Source organism: Mytilus trossulus, chromosome 6 (genome assembly GCF_036588685.1).
Source record: "Mytilus trossulus isolate FHL-02 chromosome 6, PNRI_Mtr1.1.1.hap1, whole genome shotgun sequence".
NCBI lineage: Eukaryota > Metazoa > Mollusca > Bivalvia > Mytilida > Mytilidae > Mytilus > Mytilus trossulus.
Window position 1 is genome coordinate 44,167,136 of NC_086378.1, and position 27,590 is coordinate 44,194,725.

At 31.8% G+C, this 27,590-nt stretch overlaps 1 protein-coding gene across 1 annotated transcript; it reads left to right on the forward strand.

Annotated features, from left to right (window-relative positions):
• The first annotated feature begins 30 nt into the window (after positions 1–30).
• On the forward strand, positions 31–27,590 carry LOC134721412 (uncharacterized). The gene is made up of 20 exons (XM_063584398.1): positions 31–235; positions 1,188–1,306; positions 3,617–3,883; positions 6,009–6,224; positions 6,779–6,940; positions 7,850–7,915; positions 9,179–9,456; positions 10,707–10,793; positions 11,280–11,663; positions 13,279–13,428; positions 17,063–17,275; positions 17,931–18,136; positions 19,263–19,665; positions 19,887–20,039; positions 22,432–22,618; positions 23,598–23,782; positions 24,177–24,428; positions 25,305–25,344; positions 25,905–26,001; positions 27,148–27,590. The coding sequence occupies exons 1-20, from the start codon at positions 39–41 to the stop codon at positions 27,344–27,346; spliced, it is 3,861 nt and encodes a 1,286-aa protein (XP_063440468.1). The 5' UTR covers positions 31–38; the 3' UTR covers positions 27,347–27,590.

The following is a 27,590-nucleotide window of genomic DNA, read 5'->3' on the forward strand; positions in this document are numbered from 1 at the left end:
TTTTCAGAACATGTTATCCATGTTACGATAATGAAAGGATGATCGAGGAAATAATACCAAAATCGTCACTTTATCATCCAATAAGTTTTGCCATAGACTCCAACAACGACCATATTTACTGGTCTGACAGCAGCTATAATGCAGTTATCCGCTCAAATCTTGATGGCTTAAACGGAACTGTCATTATAAACGGTAGTTTTGGAGTTGGACATCTAACTATAGATCAAAAGAATAGGTGAGTATTTTTATTAACTATTCATATAATAATTATTTGAAACATGCTGGTTTTAAGTGAAATTGCTTGGTACGTTGATGACAATCACAGAATTAAAATGTTTTATGCCAATTGCACACTTTGTCTACAAAAGACTTATCCTTAATGCCAGAATGAACGAGTCAATTAAAACTCGACATTTAGAAAAATTCCGAAAGGTTTTGTCAAATACAGCAAATCTATTCCTGTTGCAGAAATCCTTACTATTTCTGAAAATTTAAATTAACATAATCATTAGTATTTAAATGAGGCAGTGGTATAATTTCCAATGTGACAACTCTATTGATCTCACAAGAGACAAAAATGAAACTATAGGTCATCATACGGTGTTCAACAATGAGAAAAGCAGATACAGCATGTTCAGCTGTAAAAGGCACCGAAATGACAAATGTAGAACAAATAGATTATGACCATGTCAATGATATGTAAACACAGACGTGCTGACTGCTGAGCTGGCAATAAACTTGGGAGAAACCACCAAATCATTGGCATCAATTTTAAAAAGTGGTTGTAAATAAACTCTTGGATTATGATGAAGGAGAAATTTTTGATGGCTGACCAAAAACTTGTTTTTTATGCAATATAACCGGAGGTGTTTTAACTAACTAACTTCTAAAGTCATTTAAAAACTGTAGAAATTAACATATTTCAAGCTTACTAGCTACTAAATTAGTAGCTCATAATGAACGTCAATAATACACTTTACTGTATTTATTTGTTATCAAATATGTATAATCATCTGATTTGTTAGTCCCCTTATGTAGAGAAATGACAGAGAAATAGACCATAGTCGATTTAAAATGTATTTCTAAGTAAACTGGTCAAAGCATAACAAAAATTTGAATAACTACAGAATGCCTTGTCAACACCATTTTTATTTGTAATGAGGTTGTTTTTTTTTTGGTTATTTTAGTTTGATTTACTTTATGGACGATGAAGTAGGATCAATAGAAAGGTGTACTTTAGATGGAGATGATCAAGTGACAGTTATCAGCGACTCTGTTATGACGAAAAAGTCACGAATATCACTGGGTGAATTTTCAATAAATACACTACACATGTATTATTTACACTTGTTTAAGTATACACATTTTTTCTTCGCTCCTGATTTTGAAGCGACTATCCCCTTCGATCTTAGATTACAAATACATTTTTAACAGCCCACATAACAGCACGTCGCTTGTCGAATTGGAAATGGATTAGTTTAACCCGCATTATAGTTTGTAATATGCCTTTCCGGAGAGTACTAGTAAGCTATTTTCTTATACTGACAGATGACAAGTGATCCTTCTAGAGTGTGGACGACTTATTACATTTGCAAAACATGCATGTCGCGATCAATTGGATGAGTGAAACGTACGTAGTTGAAATAAAAGCTGCGTCAAAATGAAATCGACCTGATGCATAAGATTATCAATATATGTTTAAATAAACCCCGCCACATTATTTATGTATGTGCCTGTCCCAAGTCAGGAGCCTGTAATTCATTGGTTGTCGTTTGTTTATGTAATACGTATTTGTTTTTCGTTAATTGTTTTACCCTTAATAAGGCCGTCAGTTTTCTCGTTTGAATTGTTTTACATTGTCTTATCGGGGCCTTTTATAGCTGACTATGTGGTATGGACTTTGTTCAATGTTGAAGGCCGTACGGTGACCTTGAGTTGTGAATGTTTGTGTCATTTTGGTCTTTTGTGGACAGTTGTCTCATTGACAATCATACAAAATCTTCTTTTTTTATATACTAGCTATTTCTGGTCGAACAAAATCACTCCGAAAAGTATGTAACTTCTTTAAAATTTAATTAGATTGTTATTACAACCCTTTTAATCAGAACAAAACTAACAGAAGAATTTTCTTCCGATATTGATTGTTCCAAATTGACGTAAACATTTACTCGCATAAGGTCAGTTCAAATTATAAACTATATTCCTACCGTAAATCAAACATTTGTATAGAATAAGACAACAGGTTAAACAAATCTGTTATATGCTATATACTCGGACTATTTTCCCTTATTCTCATACTTAACTCCCCACACGACATTGCTGAATCAATTTGCCTGCAATTCAATATTTTCTTCAACGGTCGGTCCTTGAATCTCTGTCCGATGTTTATTTATCATCAATGATATCCTCTTATCTAGTTTGGTAGTTCTTGGCTTCACTTATATAGTAGATTTAAATAACAATATTTTCATTTGATTTTGAAATGCAGTTTTACTCTCAGCTTATCTTACATTAAGCTCAAGGTTTAAAAGAATTTAGGATGCAAAATTCAGAAAGGTCCCACAACTCACAGCTGAGGAACTTAATTCACGGAGAAAACAATCCTTAGTATTAAAAAAATTCAAACTTTTAGAAAGAGTTCTAGTCATAATTATAGGCGTATCGATGATAAGTCCTGTGTCAACACAGACGTGCTGATAAAAATATTTCTCTAATTCTTCGTCAATTTATCCCTTTCTGCACCGATTGCATAAAAAAATTTAATCAACGTGTGGTTCGTTTGATCTCAGTACTACATTGGTTAAAATCCGATTGTGACGTCGAATTTCTTGCTTTCCTTTGAATTTCCTATTGTGACGGCATGAAAAAAGGCGACCATGCCTGACGACGTCACATAAAAAAAAACACATCTTTTTGCAGATTATTCGAAAAAAAGGAATAAGGTTGTCTGCATAATGTTAGAAAATCATTAGAGAAACAGATTCCACCTCCAAATCTCGGGTAATACGATATTTTTCCACTCTCGACATTTAAATTATCAATTTTAAAGTCCTTTCCGTGGCGGCTCGGACTACAAATTTGAAATTTAACTGTCTCGAGTGGATAAATATCGTATTACACTCGATGCAGTGGTATAATCTATAAATATATTTAAACAGGACTAACGCATATCATCAGATTATGTTAAAACAAAATATGGACAGAAGCACTTTTAAACAGTTATATTATCATAAATTACTATTAAGAATAAAAGTATGAGCTTAAAGCAAATTTGAAAATATGAAAAATTTGCAACTATGAAACATGTACATTGATATGGCTAAAAGATTAACGTGTGACGGTTAGAATGAAAATCAGATATGTTGTTTTGATTGATTGCAAATAAGTATAACACACAAACAGTTTGTTACGAGCTTTATGACAGTTTATGCATAGATATCTATCTCTCAAAACTATATTGACATCAGCTTTGCCACGGTTTATTGTATTTAAAACAGTTGATCGGCCAGTTCATTAACTATTTCACGTATGTGATCACCATTAATTGCAATACGTTCTTATTTAGATGTTTATTATTGCATGATTTACATTTCAATTAAAAACATTTCTTTTGTAGATTTTGATGGCGGGAGAATTCTCTGGTCAGTACGAAACGTGATAAGGTCTGCATTTTTTAACGGAAGTGACGTGCAGGAAATTAAAGGATATGGCTACAGTTACTCTTGGTATTCAATAAATGGCCTTGCTGTTCACAATGACAATCTGTACTATACAGATAACTGGGGTAGATATGTAAATAAAGTTGATAGATCTGGAAGTAATTTCGCTAGAGCAGCTCGTGTACATAATAGGATAAACGACTTGAAAATCTATCATGGTAGAGGTAAATATAAAAACGGGAAAAAATAAAGAACTCCCTGTAATTTTCTATTATCTTTGTTCTAAATATGATGATTTAACGAGTGTGTCATAAACACAAAAATCCGCATCAATAGCATATCAGAGATTATATGAAATAAAATTTACTTCATGTATAGCCAATAAAAGCTTTATTATATAACAGCATAACTCTTTTTTTAAATGATGAATATGCTTTATTGTAACAAATTGCCTAGTACAACATGTATGAATAAAAGTATACAAAATGGTATATTCACAGCACGGCATTTTTAAATCAAAATCAAAAACAACAAACGAATATATAACGGTGCAATAAAATTTAACATTAATAAGCATACTAGCAATGGAATCTTCGATCTTGGAATATCTACTTATGATGTTCAAAATCAAAATTGGTAAACCATAATCCGCCAATTAACTCTTTTTAATGAATGATATTTTTTTCCTGTATATTTACTCGGTCACTGCTACATTCGTCATATTTAGAACAAAAAACGATACTTTTTTAAGGTAAAAAATCAACAATTAAGAGAACACAAAATAATGAACGTGTTAAAATATTTTATTCAAAGGATGTGTCTAGAAATTAAATGAATCTAAGATAGGTGAATTATTATATCATTAACTTCCTTTGTTTTGCTTGAACATGTTCAAGTCAGAAGTTGTGATGAATAACTTAAAAATCTAAATCACAAATGTATGTTATTGTAAATTACTAATTTATGTAATAACTATTTGTTGTGATATGATAGTTTTTACAGCTAAGTTAACTAAACAGCAAACCAAAAACAAGCTATAAAAACAGGAACACATTTTAATAAGTTAACGTTTAAGGCCTCTCAAAAAAATCACTTGATGGAAAATGTTTCTATAAATACGTCGTTCATATTCACGTGATGTCGAAATCATTGTACAATTCTGTTGTTGCTGTTCAGAAAATACATTATGTACAAATGTTAACAGAATGCAAACATATATAAGATATGTGTTGTGGGTTTATTACCAATGAGACACCTTTTCAAGAATGGTGAGAGAACGATGATGTAAAAAAACAAACTCTATGTAGCTATACGGTTATTAGCAATGAATCAAATTCCATATCATAAGGGTAGTTTATAAGGGTACTAAATTATAATCCTGGTACCTTTGATACCTATTTACACCACTGGGTCGATGCCACTGCTGGTGGACGTATTGTCCCCGAGGGTATCACCAGCCCAGTAGTCAACAATTCGGTGTTGACATAAATATAAATAATGTGGTCATTTTTATAAATTTCCTGTATAAAAAAACTTTGAACTTTTTGAAAAACTAGGGATTTTCTTATCCCAGGCATAGATTACCTTAGACGTATTTGGCACAACTTTTTTGGAATTTTGGATCCTCAATGCTCTTCAACTTTGTACTTAATTGGGTTTATAAATATTTTTGATTTGAGCGTCACTGATAAGTCTTATGTAGACGAAACGCGCGTCTGGCGTACTATAAATTATAATCATGGTACCTTTGATTACTATAATCAGGGACTTGAATGACACAATTCACACAAAAAAAATAATTGCAACGTCCCGATTTATGCTAAAATCATTATACGAAAAAACAAAGACGGCCAATAGCTTGAAAATATCTACTAGACTACAGGCTAGTGACATGTGCTAACAAACAGTAAGCAAAATCTTAACCGTATTGTAAGATTGAAAGCGTCGACAAGATAAATTCGAAATCAAAATGATGAATAGTTCAATTGAAAACATTAACGAACTTTATCATGACAAAACATTAGACATAAAAAAAAAAGCAGCAACCAAGTACAACTTACCTAATCAATAACCATCAAAATAACGTGTGACAATAACAGAAAAAGCATACTAATACTTTTAAAAATTACTTTGAAAGTTCTTGACCCATCAAGTTTGTTTGACCCACAAAAAAAATTAAACTTACAAAAGGGAAATAGGAAAAAACCAAAGTATATTTGTATAGGTAAAAAGTTGTATTAATGCAATTCTTACATATCTCTCATTAAAACTTAATTTTAATTTGTACATGTTCTGCTATTATATCTTTACAGCAAACATATTGAATAAATCAATCCAATTTCTTTATAGTTATAAAGGACCCATGTGTTACGCACACAAGATTAGAGAATGCCGAAAAACGTTCAACTGGATTTTTAGCTGATTGGACATCAGAAGAATCAATTAGTGACGACATGTTGAAAGAAGGCTGGTATAGAATTTTCAGTGAAAATGGTGATGATATGCCTACCACACAGCTGCCTGGAACAAAGTTTTGTGGAACAGCAAACCCCTTTTGGTTGAATGGTACAAAATAAAACTATTTTAATGTACCAATTTCTATCGAAAGTTGATTAAAATTTTACTTTTTGTTAAGCCTCTGATTTTTCAGTCGATTAAAAAATAAACAATTTAAAAACACGCGATTTCAAATTAAGGCTGGTTATTCAAATAAAGCATACAATCAAATCCATTCCAAGTGCAACAGGTTTTAACTCACAGATTTATGTTGTCTTTGCTATTAGAAATTTGAGAAAAACAAAAACATTTTAAAGAAGCTTGACTATGCAATTCTACGTAATTGAAAGTTGTAACTTGTACATGCAAAGTTAAATCGGAAATACATCTTTTGCGAATTTAAACTTCATGTACTGCTACATTTATACTGCTTATGCAGCCAATATGTGAGTTTTATTTTCGTTCCAGATGAGAATTTAGCAATATCAAAAATATAAATAGACGCCAAAAATTGGTATGATCATGAAAAATTGATAGTAGTTTGAAATCCTTTGAATCTTATTTCCGGAATATATTACCGCTATTTGATTAAGGTCGTATTAATTTTTGTGTCCATATTGTAGGGACTTTGCCAACGTTTAAGGACGGAAATATGACTGTACAAGTGTGCATGCAGACGAGCCAAAATATTTGCGAAGAGTCAGTTAATATTATGATAAGGAACTGCGACGGTTACAATGTATATTATCTGCTACCAACACCCGCGAATTCAGCATATTGTTTCGGTAATGTATTTGATTCTAACGGCGGGAGAAAACCAAAAACTTGTGTTTATAATTTATTGGTTATAGAAAAGTCTTTGTCAGAAGTAACATTTAATTAATAATGATTCACTAGTCGTTTATTTGTAAAGGACATTCAATTTGATAAAAATCTGAGAAATGAAGCCGAAAATAGAGCCGAGTTTTATTATAGTGTCTTTGCAGTTGTGTGGCGTCTTGAAAATAAGTCAGAAATTGTTCAGATGAAGAACACGAAGGTATTGTTTTAATTCCTGGGGTTCTATTGATTACTGTGCATCAGATGTTTTAAACTTTGTTACATTTTGCATTCGTTGTTGTTAACTTCTGTTAGTCTGAACATCGATTTATTAATAGCTTCTTTTAAAGCGCCATCATTTAACGACGGTTTAAAAAAAAGAGCAAAGCAAAACAAAATTCAACGCGGCATGAACATGTCAGATTGATGGAAGCATAATGGATGTGTTTTGTTTTACAAAATTTGTTTTATTTTGATATAAGAGTAAATTAAAAGTTTGAGAAAAATATCTGAAAATTTAGCTCCAGCACAAGTTCTTATGCATTTTTTAGTATTTATCTGAATATATTCACCCTTGGTGGTTTCGGAGAGTCTTCTGTTCGATCTATGGAATTGTCAAACCTGAGACATCACTGTTAATTCCTGCTTCTATTTTAAGCATACGGTATTATTGTCTCAGATTAATGACAGGTCTTCTTGCAAACCGCTGCCTTGTTAGCTGATGCTTGACACACACACAGTACGTTCAATAGTTAATAATATATAATTGACATGAACATACATTTATTATTTGCTGCTGGACGTTTAGCAATAATAAGCCTATTTCGTTTTCTTGATAAATCATTGTTTTAATCGGATTTATAATCTGTCTGTAGGAAGTGGACCGGTGCACTGTCCAGGTACTATGTCTTCAGAAACGGAATATTATCCAGGCTGTAGTTGTAAGTTATACATAACTCGATAAAGTTGTATAAAACCAACCTGTTGCACCTCACTACAATTCTTTTGTTGACATTTCTTACATACAATTTCATTTTGAAATTTCTTGCGCACCAAATGACACTTAAATTTTTTTCAAATAAATAGATGAAAATACATGATCAACTAAAATATCTGCATGTGATTTTGTGTTTCTATTTAAAATCAATAACATATGTTCTATATGTTCAAAGTAAACACTGGTCATAAAAAGTTGATTTCTGATAACGCTTTAGCAATATTGTTTATATTGAAATTTGCTTTTTATCGTTTTTCTTCAGTTATATGATACATTTATGAATGAATCATCAATACATCAAATACCAAAGCAAACCCCAAAATTTGAAATATTTGTTGAATGTTAAAAATTTGGTTGGAAATCAATTTTATCAAAACATGGTTTAATCATTGTTTACATTCACACGATTAATGATATTGAATAGATTCAACACACCATGCAGTTTTGTGAGTTTAAACATGTATTTTTTTCATTTAAAAGATATTTGATGACTGAGAGACATTAAGCAACAAGTGATAGGCTTATCTTAGCAAATAGACAAAGGTCTCAGTGGGAAAACACAGTAAACAATAGCTAGTATTATATTTATTCAATTTGACAATACATGTAGAAATGACAAAAGTTTAAATCGACTACCTGAATCTGTGGTAAATTTCATTTGGTCTGTAATAAAATATGATTTGTTTGCTTCTAAAAATATCATGTCGTCCAAGGCAGTTGTTTTTATGATTTTTAAAACCCGTGTATTACTTTTTTTTCTAAATTTACATGTATTTGTTTGCAATATCAAAGCCAGTTGTGTTAATTACAGTTGCGCTTAATGTGTCTATTACAAAGACAACATTAATAAATTAAGTTATTCTTTACAATAATGTTTCTGATACATGCAACTGTTCTCAATACTAAGTACTCAATCTATGCGATTCAGATTGTTCTTATTCTTATGTTTTGTAAGAACCTGCCTTTTATTCTTTTTGTTTTTATTTTTTGACATACCTTTGAATATAAACTTGATCATTTTGAATAGAGCTTTACTGCTCGATCTAACGTAGTCCAAAAGAGCTCTTAGAATTCAATTATAATTCTGGTATCTTTAATAACTTTTAAATTCTCAATAACAACACCGCTGTACAAAGACCACAGCAAGTGACACCAATTAGCCTTGTAGTGGCCTTTTTATTAATCCTACATATTTTTACGTATTTAGCTAATTATCCAACAGACACCGTACATGTGGAGGTTGAAGCTCTTTTAACAGAAGGCGAAATTATTCCAATACCATTCGTAGATCCAACGCCTAGCTTAATTCCCATTTTTAAGTGTCAATTTGAAGACCAGTCCAGCGGTTCTTATGCCTACGACGTTTACTGGTTGATATGTGGAAATGTAATCAAATACAACACTAACTTGTTGTTCAAAGATATTGAAGATGCCACTAATCTCAAGGAAACGGATTGGCATGATAAATACAAGATGAATATGGAGGTATGGTTTGTTTTGCTTTTGTTTTTGAGAAGCTCATAAAATAGAAATTAGATTATCTATTTTAGATGCAAGAAATTGTAACTATGTACATTATAAATTTGTACAGATAATAACAGACAGTTCCAAGTGGTGAAGAAGAAATCATCCCTTAGGAAAATTTTACAGACGCCATCCCGAATTGGTTGACCATTATGTAAAAACCGTTTCACAGATGATATCGGTTTTGTTCCTTATGTCGTAACTACAATACTTTCCCTTTTCACGAATGTGACTTACCGAATTAGACTATTTACTGGATTTGTAATAACATACGCAACACTACACGTGCGACATGTATGCAGGATTTGCTTACCCTTCCAGAGCACCTGAGATCAGCCCAAGTGTTAAATGGGGTTCGTGTTGCTGATTTTTTTTTTCTATGTTGTGTCTTCTATACTTTTATTGTCTGTTAGTCTTTTTATTTCAAGCCAAGACGTTGTCAGTATATTTTCAAACTATGCGTTTGACTGTCCCTATTGTATCTTTCGTCCCTCTTTTTCGAAAAACTAATGATTTTCTTATTCCAGGCATAGATTACCTTCAGTTAGCTTTATTTGGCACAACTTTTTGGAAATTTGGATCCTCAATGCTCTTCAACTTTGTACTTGTTTGGCTTTATAAATATTTTGATATGAGCGTCACTGATGAGTCTTATGAAGACGAAACGCGCGTCTGGCGTACTAAATTATAATCCTCGTACTTTTGATAACTATTAGTTAAGTCATGTATGTAAATAAAGAATAAGTGTTAGCTTTCTGATATATCGATATAAAAATTGACATTTAAAGAAACAATACCGCAAAATGTAAAATTGGATACTGTGAGCAGGTTATTAAATGTGTGTAAAGTTCAATAGATTAGAAGATGGCTGTGTAACTTAATTCAGCTAGAGAAAAAAAAACCATCATATTGTCCTATTCTAGCTTCGTTTTCATTTGTTGAAACCACCAATTGCGCATCTTTAGCATATCAATGTCAATGTTGACTTTGTTTAAAATTTCTGAGTATTGAATACTTTATTTCATGTAGATCTCAAACTTATTGAATACATTTTCAAATGCTCGCAAAGTAATGTCAAACGTCCAAAAATACCGTTTAAGAATGCACGTATGGCATTATATTGATAGATTAATCTTGTTGACAAGACATAAAAGGCTTGAAAAATATTGGTTACATTTTGTATAATGCAATTAAAATATTTCTATTTAAAGGTAAAATGCGCTATCAGAATGAGAAATTCTAGAGGGTCAACACCAGGTCCATACCTGTATACCAGTATCTTTCGCGCAGGATTGTATGTAAGCATAAATATAATTTCAAATGTCTGAGAAATCTAAATTTACTAGACAAAACTTGTTGAGAAGATGATTATGTAGATTAATTGTTCATTACAAAATGTTGACTGCATTACTCTAATTCTGTTATATCTACCTATATTGTCTGCTTCATGTGATAGGTACTTAGCTATTTGGCCAAGTAAAATTCATCAATTTTAGCACAAGGCCATGTCTGTTCTAAATAAGGAATATGACAGTAATTTTTCATTCGTTTCATATGTTTGAGCTTTTGATACTTTTTTAATCTCGCATTATTCTTATTTGAATTTTAATGCTCTTCAACTTTGTACTTGATTACCTTTATGACTATTTTGATCTGAGCGTAACTGATAAGTCTTATGTAGAGAAAACGCCCGTCTGGCGTATAAAATAATAATTCTGGTACCTTTGATTACTATTATCATTTATGTTTGCAGCATTGTATGTAATCATTTGTTTTAATTTTAGTCTGATAGAACTCATTTCACAGTAACTGAAGGAGAATCTATCAATATTACCTTTACATCAACAGTTCCTGTGGGATGTATTTCATCACATCCAGTTTTTAGATCTCAGTGTGATCTCAACTTTTACTTATCGCAACCTTCTTATAGCGCGTCAACCTGCATTAATAACGTGATTAAAAGAGATATTGTATTCAAAACTGAATTTTGTGGTATCAAAGTAGGAAATCTTGACTGGATGGACAAGAGAACCGTACAGGTGTATGGATATAATGATGGAATGTATAATATAAACAATAGATATGCATACCTAAGACTATTTACGTCATCTAAATATATTTCGACACAAAATAATATCTGGAGAGATGTGCAAATAAACCAAATAACGGTAATTAAGAACGTAAACCATGTGTTATTCATCAAACCATGTTACTTTTGATCTGATAAATTGTACAAAAATTATCGACAGTTATTTGTTAACCAATGTTATTTTTCGGCTTGTTCGTCGCTTGAAATCAAAACAAAGTGTGTTTGATAATAGCACATGTTTGTGTATTGTGCATTAATGTGTCGTTTTATGTTTATTGCTTTTTTTCTAGCAAGGCATTATACTGCTTGATAGGTGATGCGTCCGCAGCAAGGACCTTATTTCTGTTGATGCATCTGATTGTATTCTGACTGAAATTAAACAAAATGTGTAGATTTGTTCTTGTCGCTTGTATATTCAAAATGACTTTAAAAATTTTGAAAATTAGTTACATTTTACAGCAGATTCTTCTAAATCCTAACTAATGTATATCATCTTTTCAAAATGGATGAAATGATAAACACTGATATACATATTCAAGACATTTAGGTTTGAAGTCCTGTTTTGACAAATGGGAACATGCATCACAATATATATTCAAAAACAAATATTATGAAAAGCAAAATGTCATACACTAAAATTACAAATGAAAATGCAGTTTCAATCGTAAGCTACATGTTTAACTTTTATCGTTTAACTGATGAATTAGCAAATATTTGTAAAGATCTAAATGGATGATAACTTCACTTTAGAAAACATAAAAACTTTAAAACGTTAAAAACGTTTAATCCCGCTGCAAATGTTTGCACCTGTCCTAATTCAGGAATCTGACGTACAGTAGTTGTCGTTTGTTTATGTAATATATACGTGTTTCTCGTTTCTTGTTTTGTTTATATAGATTAGACCGTTGGTTTTCCCATTTGAATGGTTTTACACTAGTAATTTTGGGGCCCTTTATAGCTTGTTCTTCGGTGTGAGCCAAGGCTCCGTGTTGAAGGCCGTACTTTAACCTATAATGGTTTACTTTTTAAATTGTTATTTGGATGGAGAGTTGTCTCATTGGCACTCACACCACATCTTCCTATATCTATATAAGTTATTTTTTTGTAAACGAAAGATTTTTCATGAAATGATATGCAGCTGGAATTTCTTATGAATTGGAAAAGAATGTTCACAACTTGAAGAACATATATTCACTATTCTCAGAGGATCAAATTATCATAAACCAATTACAACTGAGAATACAATACAAACGAATGATAATTATGAGAAAAAAGATTTGGTATGATTGCCAAGGAGACAACTCTCCACAAGAGACAAAAAAACACAGAAATTAACAACTATAGTTCATCGTACGGCCTTCACAAATGAGCATATTTCATAATAAGCATTCAAATTTAAAAAAAAGTCAAACTCTTGAAAACAATTCTTCTCTCATTGTCTGATGTGAAATGCAATGTCGTCTTTTTTCATTTGCATCAAACGATTTCGATTTTTAAAAGAAAAGAACCAGAAATAAATACATGTATTCTATTTGACGAAGAAAGATATAAGGATTCGATATGTTGATTTAACGTTGAAAATTATTTAAAGCACGATATAGTCAATACTTTTACCAAAGCGTTGTGTAATTAAATAACGTGAAAAATTAACAAATCGATGAGCAAATTATACGAAATTTTGCGATTTATTGTAGGTAAAAGTAGTAGATAAAGATTCTGTTCTGAAAAACAGATTATGTCAGTCTTACAACGATCCACATTTCAGGACATTTGATGGACTATACTATGATTATATGGGAGTCGGAGAATTTGTTATGTACAGAAATGATATTGGTCCTTATTGGGTAAGTCTTTTTGTATGTTTGGTAAAATCTGCTAAATATCAATAAAACAGTTCGTGCATGCTTGACTTAGAAAAATGTAAATGTCTCAATTATTGGCCCTGATGTTTGAAATTTGAAATGTCTCCTCTCCTACAATTAAAGTAATATTCTTTTCAACCAGAATCATTAGGAAAAAAAATTGAAAACAACACTTGAATTAATTTTTGCGTCCGAAGCGCTTTTCTGAATTTACCTTCATCAAAAACGCTTAAAGCCAAACATTTGAAATTTGAAGATCTATAAGTACCGAATCCGTTGAAGAGCTACATATATATGTCAAAAACACCTAAAATAAATAGCCAAATTCATCTAAAGCCAACTTTGCCTGAGGGAGTTGAAACCTTAGTTTCTTATTAATTTCAAAATTAGAACGTCTGTCTATTTTAATCAAAACTGAATAATAAAGGAATAATTTCTGCAACATATGTAATTTTTCTGACACACATATAAAATGTGGTATTCATTTCCCAGAACAACTATATAATTTACATAAAGGGCGGAGTTGTTGAAATGAAGTTCTTGTACGTCATTTTGTAAGGAATAAACTGGAGTTCTTAATTATACAATTCAAACATATTCGAGATCTTAGAGTCTAACAGCTATTTGTGTTGCTTCCTACGTCTTAACTAATATGATTACTAATAAAAAGCAGCAGTAGACCTCTGATCATAAATAGATTGAGAGAAAAAAAAATCCGGGTAACAAACTTTAACTGAGGGAAACACATCAAATATAAGAGGAAAGCAACGAAACAACATTCCTAACTTAGTATTGGAATTTTCAAAATGTAGAAAATGGTGGATTGAAACAGGTTTTATAGCGCTTAACCTCTCACTTTGTACGACAGTCTCCTCAAAATCCGTTATATTTACAACGATGCTTGAACTAAACAGACACAATAAATAAAATAGCCAAACTATGGGTACAGCAGTCATCACCGTGTTACAGTTTTAGAAGAAACAATTTTATAAAAGAGCACACAAGCATCAATCAAATTAAAAACACCTTCATTGCTTCGCGTGTCTAACGTCAGAAAATTTATTCGTCACATAGGAAGAAATGTTGTCGTACAATGTTAATACAAAACAATTTTAATAATTTCACATGGAAAATGTTGGCATACAGGGTTAAAAAATCAAAAGTATGTTAGAATAAATTTCAGAAATAGACCGAGAACAACAATGCAACACACACAGATTCGAAAAAAACAAATGATAACAATTGCATTTTCTGCTGACTTTGTACAGGACATTGTAAAAAATCATGGTGGATAGAACCTAGTTTTATGGTTAGCCAAACCACCCGCTTTCATGGCAATGTTAGATATAACACTAAAATGACAACAATACATGACAGGACTTCAATTCAAATATAGTGGAAAAATTCAGGATAGAAAAATACACAAATTCACAATACAATAGAACATTACGACATTCTTATATTTATTAAAGGTACCAGGCTTATCATTTGATACGCCATACGCGTGTTTCGTCTACATACGACCCACCAGTGCAATTGTGTCAAAATAGTAAAGAAAGCAACACAAAGATAAAGATCATTGATGACCTATAATTCCCCAAAAATATACAAGGAATATATATGAATTAGCATCGTCTTACCCCAGAGAGAAAGCCCGGGATTAAATATTCTGGCAAAAAGGTTAACACAACAAAGACTGATAACAAGTACTTTTCGCCAGTTATTCATAAAAAAATGATAGGTAGAAAATATTCTAAGCATGATAGAAAATACATATTGTCAAACGAAGACATAAAATAAAGGAGTTATACGCCCAAAATGCTTTTTCTAACTAACTAGTGTTATTGAACCAATCTAGGTACAATTGTATTGATTATTCCCGTTCAGAAATCATGAGTGTAAACTTTTGGGGTACATTCTTAGAATATTGGCCAATCGGCGTAAGACAAAGTTGCACCATATTTGACGTTAACGACAAAACTACTTTATAAGTAAAAAAAACATATACCTGCTTACATGTTAATATATACTTGAAACTATGTACAACATGTATACCTACAAAAAACTGCTACAAACTCTGAAACAATCACCAAAAGTATCAATGTTTCATTACTTTAGAATCATCATTGCACATATTACAAAAAGCTACATATAGGATAGATTTCCGAAATCGTCATTATTGTAATAAAATATCTGGAGTTATTGCCCTTTTAATACTTTTTTTTTACCATTTTTACACTATGTACACTTTTGAATTTGATCTTGAAAAACACAATGCATAGATAGAAACTGTTAAGGCAAAACATATGAACAAGACAAGATTTACTTTTAAGTCTACATGGCCAACAGTTATTTTCCTCAAACTGCGATTTCTATCATTAGTTTTACATTGTTGCCAATCATAATGAACATTACAACCAACAAATTAAAGAAAATGAAATGACAGTTTTTAGATATAGTTTGTATTTATTGTGTATTATCTTGAAAACAATAACAGAAAGACAATTTTTGTTTGTTTTTGGTCATTATCTTTTTTTTGTCCTAGCGTTTGAGTTTATTTTGGAGTTATAATTTTGAATTTTCCTTTTGTAAATTTCGCTTATTATTAGACAGGACACATAATCATCAAGACAAGAGCTACATACGAGTATAATAGTCAAATCCTTAAGATCGCACCTTAAATTCCGTACTAGTACTAGTGGCAGTTATTACCCATAAATGCTGATTTTAACAAACTTGAAGCAATTTTGCATATCATCTCAAAGATCTTCAACAAATGAAGCCGCTCGAAATTGTCAGTCTACAATTCAAAGCAGTTAGCGTCCTTCAGTAATGATTGTCACCATTTTTGAATTTAAGACTATAAGGAAAAATTGTACACAGCAAAAATTATCAGCTAAAACATTGTCTACAAATTGGTGAAATTAGCCCTTATTGTCAGTTAGTTTCTTATAGTAGTTTTTGTCCCAAATGTCGATATGTTGTATATAGAACACATGTTTAAAAAGATTCGGAAACACGGTCAACAAAAAAAATTATCCGAAATACAAGGGCTTTTTAATTATTAATCATATGAAGTTGAAATCATCCCTTCGTAAATTTTACGGACGCCATCACGAGTTGGTTGACCGTTATGGAATAACCGTTTCACAAATGATATCGGATATGTTCCTACAATCCACTTCTCTTTCATGAATGTGACCTACCGAATTAGACTATTTCCCAGATTTGTTATCACATACATAATGTAGGCAACACGACGGGTGCCACATGTGGAGCAGGATCTGCTTACCCTTCCGGACCACCTGAGATCACCCCTAGTTTTTTGGTGGGTTCGTGTTGTTTATTCTTTAGTTTTCTATGTTGTGTCCTGTGTGCTGTTGTTTGTTTGTCTTTTTCATTTTTAGCCATGGCGTTGTCAGTTTGTTTTAGATTCATGATTTTGCCTGTCTATTTGGTATCTTTCGTCCCTCTTTAACACTTTTGGGTCATCATCCTTGCTGAGGAATCACACATATTCAGATCAACTACACAGCTGATTCTTTAGAGTCTTTATAATCTTGATTTTCTTTCAATTGGAATTAAGCTGATGTCTATATATCTCTATATATTTCAGGTACATGCATTATTTACAAGTTGTGGTTCCAGATTTCCCGGTACTTCATGTATATGTGGAATAGCAATACGGAGCAAAGAGTCATTATTTGTTCTACGTACATGTGAAAAGATTTCAAGAACAGGAAAATATTTGCTTCAGCAACCTGTTGTATCGCTGACATATTGCGACAAGCCAGATATGGTTATCGAACACACTAATAATAATTACAAGGTTTGTATACTTCAACTGAAACAACTAGTAAGAATTCTTATTGAAGCCAAGGTTTTCAAGCTATCGGTTCTGTTAACGTTTCATATATTAAAAGGCGTTTTGGTTGAAGTAAACATAGACATAGCACATTTAAAAGTAACACAAACCTAACTTATACTTCCCTCTTTGAAATCATTTCCAAATATATTTCTATAAAAAAGAAACTATTTAATAAGATAACACATCATACGTATGTCTTAACTGCTATAAGAAGACATACGAAATTTCACTTTTGTATCAACATTTGCTAATTTCAGTTTTGATCATATCAACATGATGAGGGTATCTGATTAAAAGCAAATACATAAGATGATTTACTATCAAGGCATTTCTCAAAAACACGTTTTTTTTTTAAATTTTAAGAATATTTTATTTTTACTATTCCAAATGTTATAGAATGTATACAAACATTAGAAAGCATTATGCGAATTATAATTTCAAAAATGTTGTTTATATTTAAATTTGAATTTTAAAGTTTATAACAAGAACAATGTAATATTTCACCGTTACTGAGGAAAGTTCACCTAATCTGACCAAGTCAATTAATAACCTGACAATATTTCGTCCACCATTGTCTACACTGCTGTGAAAACGTTTCTATAATTTTTCAATTTAGATTATTTTGCCAATTGCAACAGAAATACAATTTTCAATAGCAAGGCGATTTATAAGCGTAATTTCTATAAAGCCGGCTGTGAAAGATATCAATACTGCAAAAGGTCTGTGTGGAGTTCCTAGTACATCAGAAGATCCATCAGATGACTTCACTCACCGTGAATATGGACCGATCAATGATGGTCAGATCTTTGCAGATTCTTGGAGGTATTGTGTTTTTAAACATTAATCCACTGTTTAAGCTTTTCAAAAAGGCAATAAAACAACTGCAATTAAAAAAACTAAGTAAAAATGAAAATTCTAGAAAAAAGACCTTCAATCGAGTTAGTTATTATAGTTCGTGTGAATAATTTGAACGAACTGTAATTAAATGAATGAAATGAAATAAAAAAAAATATATACATTGTAGAATCAAATCTGTAATTATACATAAATGTCTTCACAATATTTCAGCCTTTTCATTACCGGTATTTCGAGTATACAAACCAATAGTATACAATTACAGCCTTTGTATGAGGTCAATGTAATGACATGAAAGAAGTATATTGACTTAAGACGAAGTCCGAGATCGATATACTTCTTTTTGTCGATACATCATGTATTGAAAGGCTATAATTGTGATATTATTTATTTCCGGTCATATTTGTATCATAAATTGTCAGAGTTATACATTCGATCATTGGATTTTGTTGTATATTATAGTGTCTCCTGAAATTAAAACATATTAGATGTTACAAAATGTATTTCATTGAAAGTTTTATGTTTTGTTTTTGTACATCGTATGTATTTGAAGATTTTTTCTTCAAATAATCGATCATAAAAATACATTTTTGAAAACCTTTTTACAATATCGTGAAATTTATTACATGATGCCGAGCGAATATGCCTTTTTTTTTTTATCTACCTTTGAAAATATGGTTTAACATGTGACTATCCCTGAACTAATCACATTAGTTAAAATATGCGAATTAACAATAAAAATGTATATGATACTTACCATCTGTTGTAATACGAATGAAATTGCAGACAGAAAATAGTACATCAGTCCAGGAAAACACGATCTAGTGCTATGACCTGATCAAATTGGTAGAAGGTAATGCTTAAAAAGAATTTATATTACGAGAATACTATAACAAACTAAAAATGCTAAAAAACACGTTAAAATCATTGATTAGGTTAAATTAAGACCTGATACAAAAAAAGTTGTTTGATTTAGATTAATAAACCATGACGTTAAGATTACGTTTTTACATATTCAGTAAAACTTCATTGGTATCATACATTAACTGCAAAACTACAGTTTATGCTAGTAATAATTCAACTTTTTTAACAGGATATCATCAGAAATGGTTAATGAACAACTGTTTAATGAAGAGCCGGAATTTCTCAAAACAGACAACGATGCGAATAATCCGATTGTAATTGTTGACAACCCTGATTTAGCAACATATTGTTCATGTGACCATCCATATTGGAGTACCGACCAACTAGATGACGTTAACAGTGTTAAATGTAATTTAACAGAAAGCACTGAGCAATGTTCAGAGCCATCAAATGCATTCGATTCATTTGTTCGATACGATTCTTGCTTTCAGCCTCTGCCCCAGCCTCAACGAAGAAGACGATCCGTCAATTTCCCTCATAAACTAAGTAAACGCAGTTTAAATAAAAATGATGACGAATTAGACTTCAAGCCATTGACATACAGTGATTACGTAAATGAGACGCATATTGAGGTAATTTCAATTCAAAGATCAAGTGAGCCTTTTTGTATTTCTCTGATTAAACAATGTAAAAGAAATACTAAATCTATGATAAATGTTGACAAAAAAAGTAAAGAAAGTTTTAACTCTGCATGAATGTGGCTATTTAAGAAATGTTGAAAATGTTCATATTTTTGTCAAGAAAACGCATATCACAGATTTGAAACAACATTGATCAATAAATTATTTTACAGCCACCAGCAACTTTTCGAAATGGTTGGACGTATGATGGAGCATATACCATATGTTTTAACAGCATTAACGACGCGTTACAGAATGATATGTACAAGGATTATGTTGATGTACCTGTCGAAAAGTTCATAGAAGCGTGTGTAAAGGATATAGAAGTATAACTTGTTTCATTATTTAAGAACAGGGATATAAAGAAACAACCAAATCCCCCTTCTTATCACAAATATTTCGCCCTAAAAACCAAAATCGATCTAAAATTTTTAAATAGATGTAGATTTCACCACTGCAAGGAATGTGCTACGATATTCTTTAGGCAAGACAAATCGATTTTAATATTTAAAGCACGAGGATTGACGGGCTTTTTACAGAACTAAAATATAATTAATGTTAGTCGAAAATGTCGTTATACACAACTTATAGTGGTAGAAAATGTTTCACTATTGATTTTCATACCCCCTATTCAAAGATTTGCAAAGTGTAGTGTTCTTTATATGTGAGGTCATCAGTAATGGTCGCCTTTTTCATGTGATCACAATTATAAAACATTCCGAAAAAAACAATATAATTTGCGTCATAATAAAATCATTAATTAGTGCTATTAGTTTTTTTCCCATTGTATAAGGCTGTTTTGTGTGCTGAAAGAAGAGAGGGACGAAAGATACCAAAGGGACAGTCAAACTCATAAATCTAAAACAAACTGACAACGCCATGGCTAAAAAGGAAAAAGACAAACAGAAAAACAATAGTACACATGACACAACATAGAAAACGAAAGAATAAACAACACCAACCCCACCAAAAACTAGGGGTGATCTCAGGTGGTCCGGAAGGGTAAGCAGATCCTGCTCCACATGCGGCTCGTCGTGTTGCTTATGTGATTACAAATCCGGTAAATAGTCTGATTTGGTAGGTCAAATTCATGTAAGGGAAGGGGATTGTAGTTACGACGTAAGGAACATATCCGATATCATTTGTGAAACGGTTATTCCATAACGGTCAACCAACTCGTGATGGCGTCCGTAAAATTTACGAAGGGATGATTTCAACTTCACCTTTTGGAACTCTTAGTTTAATAGCTTCCTTGTGAGCTGTAACCCTCTATCAAGAACATCATGATAGGAAATGCAAGCACGGGAATATTGTATCAATTGGGAGATATATACCCCGTATGCAGGTGTTGCTGGAATGGTGCTACTTAGAAATGGAAAGTTAACAATTGGAAAACTGAAGTCATCTCTTTTGTCGTACAGTTTTTTTCTTCAACCGACCCTCATTGTCAGTTTCTAGATGTAAGTCAAGATATGAAGCCGACTTAACTGTATCTGTAGTATCCTTTATCTCCAATTCGATGGGATAGATGCGATCCACATAGTCACCAAATTTTGAATTGTTTAGTGAAAGAACGTCATCTATATAGCGGAAAGTAGAGTTAAAGGATATTGCTAACTTCTTATCTTTCTTCCTAAGAAGTTCCTGCATGATGTCAGCCTCATAATAATAAAGAAACAAGTCAGCAAGTAGAGGGGCACAGTTTGTTCCCATTGGGATGCCGACAATCTGTTGAAAAACATGTCCTCCGAACGTAACAAATATGTTGTCAATCAAGAAATCAAGCATCTTGATAATATCGGTTTCAGGGATTTTTTTGTTTGAATCAGAGTGATTCTTTACAAAGTAGGATTTATCCCTCCCTAAGACAAGATACTTGTATCTACGTTGGCCATTCTTTGTTATGAAGCAAAGTAATACCAACTCTTTTAATTTGTCTTTTAGTTTGGAATGTGGAATACTTGTGTAAAGAGTAAAAGAGTCAAATGTGTTAATACTGTTACAAGATGAAAGATAGTTAGATTGTATGTACTCTAAAAGATCTTTGGAATTTTTAAGTATCCACATCGGATTCACGCCGCCTCTAGAATAGGCAGTTTCACAATAACTTTGAAGCCTGTCTTTGATTGCTGATAAAATAGATGTTAATTATTTAGAAAGGGGTTTCGTGGAGCACTTAGAAGACCCAGCAATATACCGTTGTTTGTAAGGACACTTATGTAGTTTAGGTATCCAATACAGTGATGGAAGATCCAGTTCTTCCTCTTTGGTTGAATTACCAAAGGAACAAAGAACAGACCTATGATTATCCAGGATTTCCTCTTTTGTAAGTGTCGTGAGGGTATAGGTTGAGTTTCCAAGTGAATTGTCTATACCTAATTCGTTTATCAAGCAATTAATGTAATGACTTTTACAGACAAAAACGATGTTATTTGGGGCTTTGTCTGCGGGGACAACAACATATTTATCATGGAGGTCGGATAGGTGTTTAGCAACATTTGGGTCCTGTTGTTAGAATCTGATGAATTTTGACTCTGGGGGATAAATATCTTTATGAAAATAGGAATCTCTCTTGTGGTTGACTTGAGTCTAAAATTATGTGCGATTGTTTCCAGCTTTTTCTGCTTTGTATTTTAAATACACATTTCATTCTTATTAATATGTTAATTTAGTAAATCTTGTACTATTAAAGGCCAATTTTTGTTGTAATACCTTTAGGTCGCAGGCGATACAATGTTTGTAACAGACACAGTTAATGCCATGGTAACGAGCATTTTGACAGAGCTAGTAAAAACTGAATTACTGTATACTAAAAAATCTGCTGATGGATCACAAACATTGTTAGAATATTTTGCAAGTGGATTATGTCTGAACAACTGCAGTGATAACGGAATATGTAAATCAGGTAACACATGCATTTGTTGTTGTAAGAATGCATGACACGGGTTATGTTCTTCTCATATATGCTATGATGGTATGATACTAAACCCCTATCGGGAAGGATTGTGCCTGATATTCATATGATAAAATCATAATCTTTCAATCAGCTTAATTGAAGTCTGGAGCTGGCATGTCAGTTAACTGCTAGTAGTCTGTTGTTATTTATGTATAATTGTCATTTTGTTTATTTTCTTTGGTTATATCTTCTGACATCAGACTCGGACTTCTCTTGAATCGAATTTTAAATGTACGTATTGTTATGCGTTTACTTTTCTACATGGGCTAGAGGTATATAGGGGGACGGTTGAGATCTCACAAGCATGTTTAACCCCGCTGCATTTTTGCGCCTGTCCCAAGTCAGGAGCCTCTGGTTTTTGTTAGTCTTGTATTATTTTACTTTTAGTTTCTTGTGTACAATTTGGAAATTATTATGGCGTTCAATATCACTGAACTAGTATATATTTGTTTAGGGGCCAGCTGAAGGACGCCACCGGGTGCGGGAATTTCTCGTTACCTTGAAGACCTGTTGACGACCTTCTGCTGTTGTTTTTCTATGGTCGGGTTGTTGTCTCTTTGATACATTCCTCATTTCCATTCTCAATTTTACTAAAGATTTTAATTTCAGTTTCCTCGGAGTTCGGTATTTTTGTGATTTTAATTTTTATGTAGCAGTTGTCTGTAAAATAAAAAGATGGCAGAAAATAAGATTAGCTCTGAAAAAGTATACATAAGACATTGTAAGAGGATCTTATTGTTAAAGTTCAACATTACGATCCGATCTTATAATATATAATGCATATATAAAATGTTTTCAGTTTACAATTTTGGTTTAATAACCTCACGGCATTTAAAACAATTTATCATATCTCTTTTCCTTTATAACCTACATTTTATATAAACAGTTGTACATGTTGTAATCAATGGTGTGTTGTGCTGCATTGTAGGTGTGTGTAGTTGTGAAAGCGGACACGTGGGTGAGGATTGCTCTTATAACACTTCGTCGCCACCGACTGGTATCAGCCTTCCTTTTAATGGTGAATGTAAACTCACAGCTCGTTTATGTGAAGCAATTAATGTATTTGGAGAATTTGTATCAAGTTCTGTATGGTGTAAGCGACGACATTTTCAGGTAAAGTGGTAAACATATGGTCTTGGAGGTAATATGCCATGCGCTAAATTTTGAACCAATTAAATTATCATATGTACAAATTTTACTATCTTACAAGCAGTTTTCGTCTTCAACTATCGATATTCGACTTGAATGTGATTGAAAACTAAGAATCTTCTAAATCTTAGATAGCAAATATGCGTTTGACGAAGCAGTCTTAAATGAACATAGTCATGAATAGCATCATAAAAAACTTAACGATTCAAAAATTTAATCCATACTTATGGGGTTTATGTCCATGAGGTAGATTCCTTAAGGACACTAAGAAATATTGAACTTAACACATTTTTTAACTAACTTATGGTGGATTCTGTTGATATTTTTCTTCCATTTTAAATGAATTTAAAATTTTCAGATTTTAGAAAATGATCTGCTGTACACACCAAGTGATGAACTTGTTTTAGCTGAATACAGAAACCCATTCATGTTAACTTTAAATCTGCCGGCGTCAAGGAAGAAGATATCAGTAAACAACGCAGTTTTGTCAGAAGGTTACGACATCAGCTTTTCCTATGATGGTCAGAATTTTGGGGAGGAAACCAGTATCTTAATTTACGATGATTTCAAGTATTCATGTAATACAACGACAAAAACGTGCATATCGTTGGTATGTTTTTTTTGTTTGTTTTACCGGTAAAAGTTATTGCTCTATAGTCATGTGTTTTCCTTTTGTATTCAAATTTGGTATATCATAGAAATTATTGAAAAAATCACAAAAGAACCAAAAAAGTGAAACTTCTAATATTTTCTCTTTTATAATCAATTTCATTTAAACTATAACGAAAATCTTACAGCGGTATACTGCTGTTGCCATTATTTACACGTGCACAAACGCCATATTTTTACAAGATCAACTATGATTTAGACCAACGAATAACAAAACGATAATAATTGAAAATTTGAATTACAAGTACAAAGTTTAATATTGAATATGCAGAACATGTAGACACCGTATGTTAAAAACATTATTACCAACGTTAACATACATGTACCGTCGTGTCGTTTTAATCTGCTATTTGATATAATCGTCAACATAGAATTTCATTCATCTTATTTAGGATTTGATCATATTAAGACGGTATCGGCATCTGTGCTACGTGTAACAATTTTGAGTTAATTCGCTCGATTTTATTATTAAAAACTAGTCAAAATACATCTCTCAGAAACATATACAATAAGAATTGTCACAAAACCCTTTATAATTTCTTTTTTCCGCTAATACTCATACTTTTATAATACATGTTAAACTGAACAACAATATCGATCATTTCTCTGTCTCAAATCCTCTACTAAAAGTAGGGTTTTAACTTTTTTGGATAATTTTAACTACCCACTGTGATTGGCTATTAATTTTCTTGGTTCCAATATAGAACTATTTGTTTAGTTATGATCCCTTTTGTACGTCTGAAAAATATATTTGCTTCTAGTTGTTAATGTTTAACAGTAAATTTGAAAGCATATAATTTCGAAAATCTATTTTCAGATTGTGGACGAATCAGCAGATGAGACAAATACCAAAACAAGTAAATCCAATAATACTTTTTTTATATTCTACTGATAATTTTTAACTCTGTATCAACTAATAAAACAGTAAACCGTTACCATTAACTGTAATTCAGCAGTGCGTATGACGTTATCGCATAAAATGCTGTAATAAAAAAAACAATTCACGACAAGAATTTTTTAGGATTAATTTTCAAATGTCTTTTTACAAGTACATTTGGCTTCTTTTTTATTTATATAAATAAAGCCTACTCGAGTTGAGATGTTTGATGTATACCACTAATATAAGTACTGCATATAAAAACCTCAAAACTGATTAATAGCCTTTAAGTTATTGATATATTATTAAATTCGATTTAAACAAATTCATTAGATCTTTATATTCATTAATTGCAAACAAAACTTATATTGAAATACTTTTTCTAAATTTTCTATTCACTACTAGTTCTCGTCAAATTTGTATATTTATTATGTGCAACTTGAAAGATCTTTTGAAGTGCAAGTTATTTCCCTCTATAATGATATTGTTTGCACTATATGTAGTTCATGAATGCTATGTAGTTGCTATCATATTTTATAGATGTCATTATGATTTTGGTACCAGTTGCAGTATCAGGAGTCGTTATCATTGCGATAATAGGTGTAGTTTGTTTCAAGTTGATGACCAAAGCGTCAAAGTAAGTGATCAAATGAATAATTAGAAATATCAATTATTCATCATGTTCATATTAAGTAATTTCCCACTTATTCAATATATTTGCTAAAGTTGACAATTCTAAACATTACATTACAGGTTTATTGCTGTGTATAGACTAAAAATTCCGATCAGTAAAAGTATTAGAACTTATTAGTTATTTTCGAAAAAATGCAAGACGCAAAGCCGAGGAGAGACTTAACGATCACATGACTCACAAACACATTACAACATTTTAAACGGAAAACATTATACATTCCGTAAGGAAATACTTAATTGTGAAGAATCGGGATTATTTATAAACATCGCTGCAATGGTGCCTTATGATAAGAAGGGAATTCCTGTACCTTATCTGTTTCAAGACCCACTGAAAGCGGTTATGTTAAATAGTTAATATGAGGCAGGCGTAACCTGTGAATGGGGACGAAGTCTATGTATTTTCTTTTAATTCAATCATGTTGATAAAAGAAACCGAAATACCGTACGTAACGTTCCCGATTTCGGTTCTGTTGTTAGGGAATTAGCGGTGACGTTCTTTAAGTTATGACGTCATAATCGATGTAAACAAAAGAAACGCTTTCATCAGGTAACATTTTTATCATATCAAACAATTATTAAAATTGAATTTGTATTGAGATCCAATTTTTTATAAAACTAGACTGATAAATATAATTTTTATTTCAAAGTCTGATGCAAACAAGACAGATATCTGCGCAAATGCGGAGAAAACCGGAACAGGAAGTAAATCTGGATTTTTTTTAACAGATTTTGAGTTCATTAGTAGAATGAAAAATTCGGGAAATTTTCCCGATTTTTTTAGTTTTTTTTAGTGAATTTTCTACCGTAATTGGGGACTTCGTCCTCATATTAAAATGTTGTTGGGACTGTTCTGTATTGTACCATGGGTTTTAATTATATGTTTTTTGCATCTCACGTGAGTAGTAGTGAAATAAAAAAAACCCACACAAACGACATTATTTATACTTTAGGAACTGACGTATCTCTCATACAAATAGTGTATTTTCAATTTTTTATGAGTTGCGTTGCTTATGTTTCTAGCTCAACACTAAAACACATAAACATGTAATCATTTTCACTGAATTGATGAACTTCTGAATCGTTTTTACAGAGCAAAAATTGCTTCTTATGGAGATGAACCTGATCAAAAGACCACGTCATCAGAAAATTGGATAGGAAGAGAAAATACTGTTAGCGAACTTGAATTTAATTTGGAAGAGACCACAGATGTGGATGTTTTCGCAATGCAGTATGCTCCGCGAAAGGAGAATATTGATGTGTGGAACGGCGGATTTAAGACTTCTAAATAGCGAGTTATCTAATCTACATGTATTTGAACGTCATCAAATGAGATAGTATGTGCTTTCATACATTTAATAAAATTACCGGTACCAATTTTCTTGCACCAGATGCGCATTTCGACAATACATGTCTCTTCAGTGATGCTCGTGGCCAAAATATTTGAAATCCACAGCTTATATAAAAGATGAAGAGCTAATATCCAAAAGGTCCAAAAAGTATAGCCAAATCCCTGAAAGGAATCAGAGCTTTGCA